Raw genomic sequence first — 2,500 nt, 5'->3', positions numbered from 1 at the left:
CGATTGTGCTTTAAACTCATCTCATTAAAAAGCTTTGCTGAATAACTTTTCACCATTTTTCTTTGTTTATTTGCTGTATTTTTTCTTCTTTCATGCTCTCAGTTTTCATTGGCTGTTGCAGGAGTTCGTTCAGATTGAGTCGTTGATCAGTTTATACTAGATTACGCTCAGAGTCGGGTCAAAAAAAATCAAATGTTTGATAAACTCCGACCGGTCTGGAACGCAATCAGGAGGCCAAAAATCAGAGTCTGTGACCCCTCAGACATGACTCGACTCTCTCTCCGACTGTCGACTCCGACTGACCCAAAAATCTGCAGACTAGAGCCGACCAGCTCCGACTCAGCCAGACTGAGAATCGAGGCTAAAATCAGGGTAAAAGTCGTGTAGTGTAACCCCGGCTTTACTTAGAAGACCTATAGAAATAGCATAATTAAGTTAAAATTACATGTCTTGTCTGTAATCGCTCAAACTCAAGCACTTGTGTTTTCACCATTTGAGAAGCCACCTGACAAAGCATGAGTGACCGTAATATTTTTCAAATTCCAACAATGTCTGACTTAACAGTTGGTGTCTTATTCAAATTTCCCGTTCCACCTTAAATGGTGCAGCACTTACATTCAGCCATACAGGCCCCAGAATGTATCTGCTACTCCATTTAATGTGGGATGGAAATTTTGAACAAAAAGCTGCCAAATAAGAAAACAAAGCAATACTGACAGGTTTATCTATGAATTACTCAGCTTTGTTTTTACTATTTTGCATGGTAAAAATATTTCAGGTTTACTTTGGCTGTTAAAAATGGTTGTTATTAAAAAGTGAAGGGACATCCCAGAATAACCCTGATAGCAAGAGGACAGTGAGCCTCTGTTGACCCACTGATGGCAAAGCTGGCGGTCCACTGGTGTTTTGCTCACCGTTTTCCGGATGGCCCACTGGTGGTTAAGCAGAGTAATAGACAAAATTCCACTCATCATCACTTATTTTCCACTCTCAGTCCAATTTACTTATTTCTCCATTCTACCTTTCTTTAGTTATACCTTGTTAATTTGTTTAGTAAATAATTTTAATCTGGCACATAAAAAATAATTTTATATAAGGCTTTTTTCTCTCAGTTGTTTGTAATATTTGTCTTAGATTATTTTCTAAAATAAAAGTCTGTGTGCATTTAAAATCTGTTTGAGGAGATTAAAAACTAGTTAGAGCTTGTATGCAGGACAATAATCTGGGTGGTCAGAGGGTGCCGACCTCATCAAGCCAGTGGACCGATATGCTCGCTATCTTGGAAGCCATTTATGCACCTAAAATGGTTTAATTTCAGAGTTTATACATACCGAAACAAATGTTTGGCCATCCTGTTTACTACCACCACGCTCTATGAAATACACTTTATATGGAACAATGTTATTCTGGAGTTCATTCATCAGCATCCCACCCTCCAGACCCCCTTCCCCACCAACACACAGCTGTTCATCAGTGTGTTTGGAGCTGAGTGTGTGTGTATTAGCCTCAAAAAGCCTCATTCTTAAACGCCCACTTCAGTCTGGCGCAGGTCCAGAGGGAAACACCAGTCTGACGTCTGATTCAACCACATACACACTCTGACGCAAACCTGCCCGGCCCGACGCACAGCGGCTTCACACACTGTTTTAACCCAGCGCCCAGCCAGTCAACATCAGATTAACACAACATTTCATCATCAGCACATTTCATCACTCCAGACCGAGGATTCGGGGCACGGAGAATAAATATATACAGTACTGCACAAACTTTCCTGGTGAGAAAAATGGTTCCTTGCTTTATTTATAAGTGAAGCAGCACTTTTCTATTGCCATGACACCTCCTGACCAACAGGGGCAGTGTGACGTTACCTGGCCCAGGCCTTCAGCTCAGGTAGAGTGAGAGTCTTGCTCTTCTGCAGCTGCACCACTGCTACCACCTTTTGCCCCCAGGTGGCATCCCGCGCTCCAATGACGGCCACGTCTGACATAGAGAAAGAAAAACAATCAATCAATTAATCAAATCTTTATGTATATAACACCTTTCATTCAAAGTGCTTTATATAGACAAGAATAGTATATATATATATATATATATATATATAGATATATATATATATATATATATATATATGTGACTGTGTTTTGTGTTGGTGTGTACCTGTGATGTCGGGATGGGCCAGCAGGTGGCGCTCCACATCGAGAGCGCTGATCTTATAGCCTCCGCTCTTGATGATGTCCACTGAGGTGCGGCCCATGATCCAGTAGACTCCGTCCTTGTATACCGCAGTATCTCCTGTAGACAGCAGCAAAAAGGTCAATCACACGCCAGGAACTGACCACTGATGAAGGACTAGAGGATGACCAATATAAACTGTGCGGCAACAGGTGAGCTATAATCTCATTAACTTTACATCGATAAGAAGGACCAACAAGGCACACTTTTAAAAATGATGGTTCTTCAACAGTTCTTTAGTAAAGACAATGGTTCTACACTCAAAGAA

General features: G+C 41.2%; 1 protein-coding gene across 2 annotated transcripts in view; it reads right to left on the bottom strand.

Moving 5' to 3' along the window:
• acsf3 (acyl-CoA synthetase family member 3) overlaps positions 1-2,500 on the bottom strand; it is a 62,929-nt gene that overhangs the window by 6,585 nt on the left and 53,844 nt on the right. For both annotated transcript variants that reach the window (XM_036584422.1, XM_036584423.1), the window contains exons 8-9: positions 2,158-2,292; positions 1,869-1,980 (exon numbers count right to left, since the gene is read on the bottom strand). In XM_036584422.1, coding sequence (XP_036440315.1) covers positions 1,869-1,980; positions 2,158-2,292 — 247 coding nt within the window. The remainder of the gene's footprint in view (positions 1-1,868; positions 1,981-2,157; positions 2,293-2,500) is intronic.

Source organism: Colossoma macropomum, unplaced genomic scaffold (assembly GCF_904425465.1).
Source record: "Colossoma macropomum unplaced genomic scaffold, Colossoma_macropomum, whole genome shotgun sequence".
Lineage (NCBI taxonomy): Eukaryota > Metazoa > Chordata > Actinopteri > Characiformes > Serrasalmidae > Colossoma > Colossoma macropomum.
This window is presented reverse-complemented; position numbering and strand designations above follow the sequence as displayed.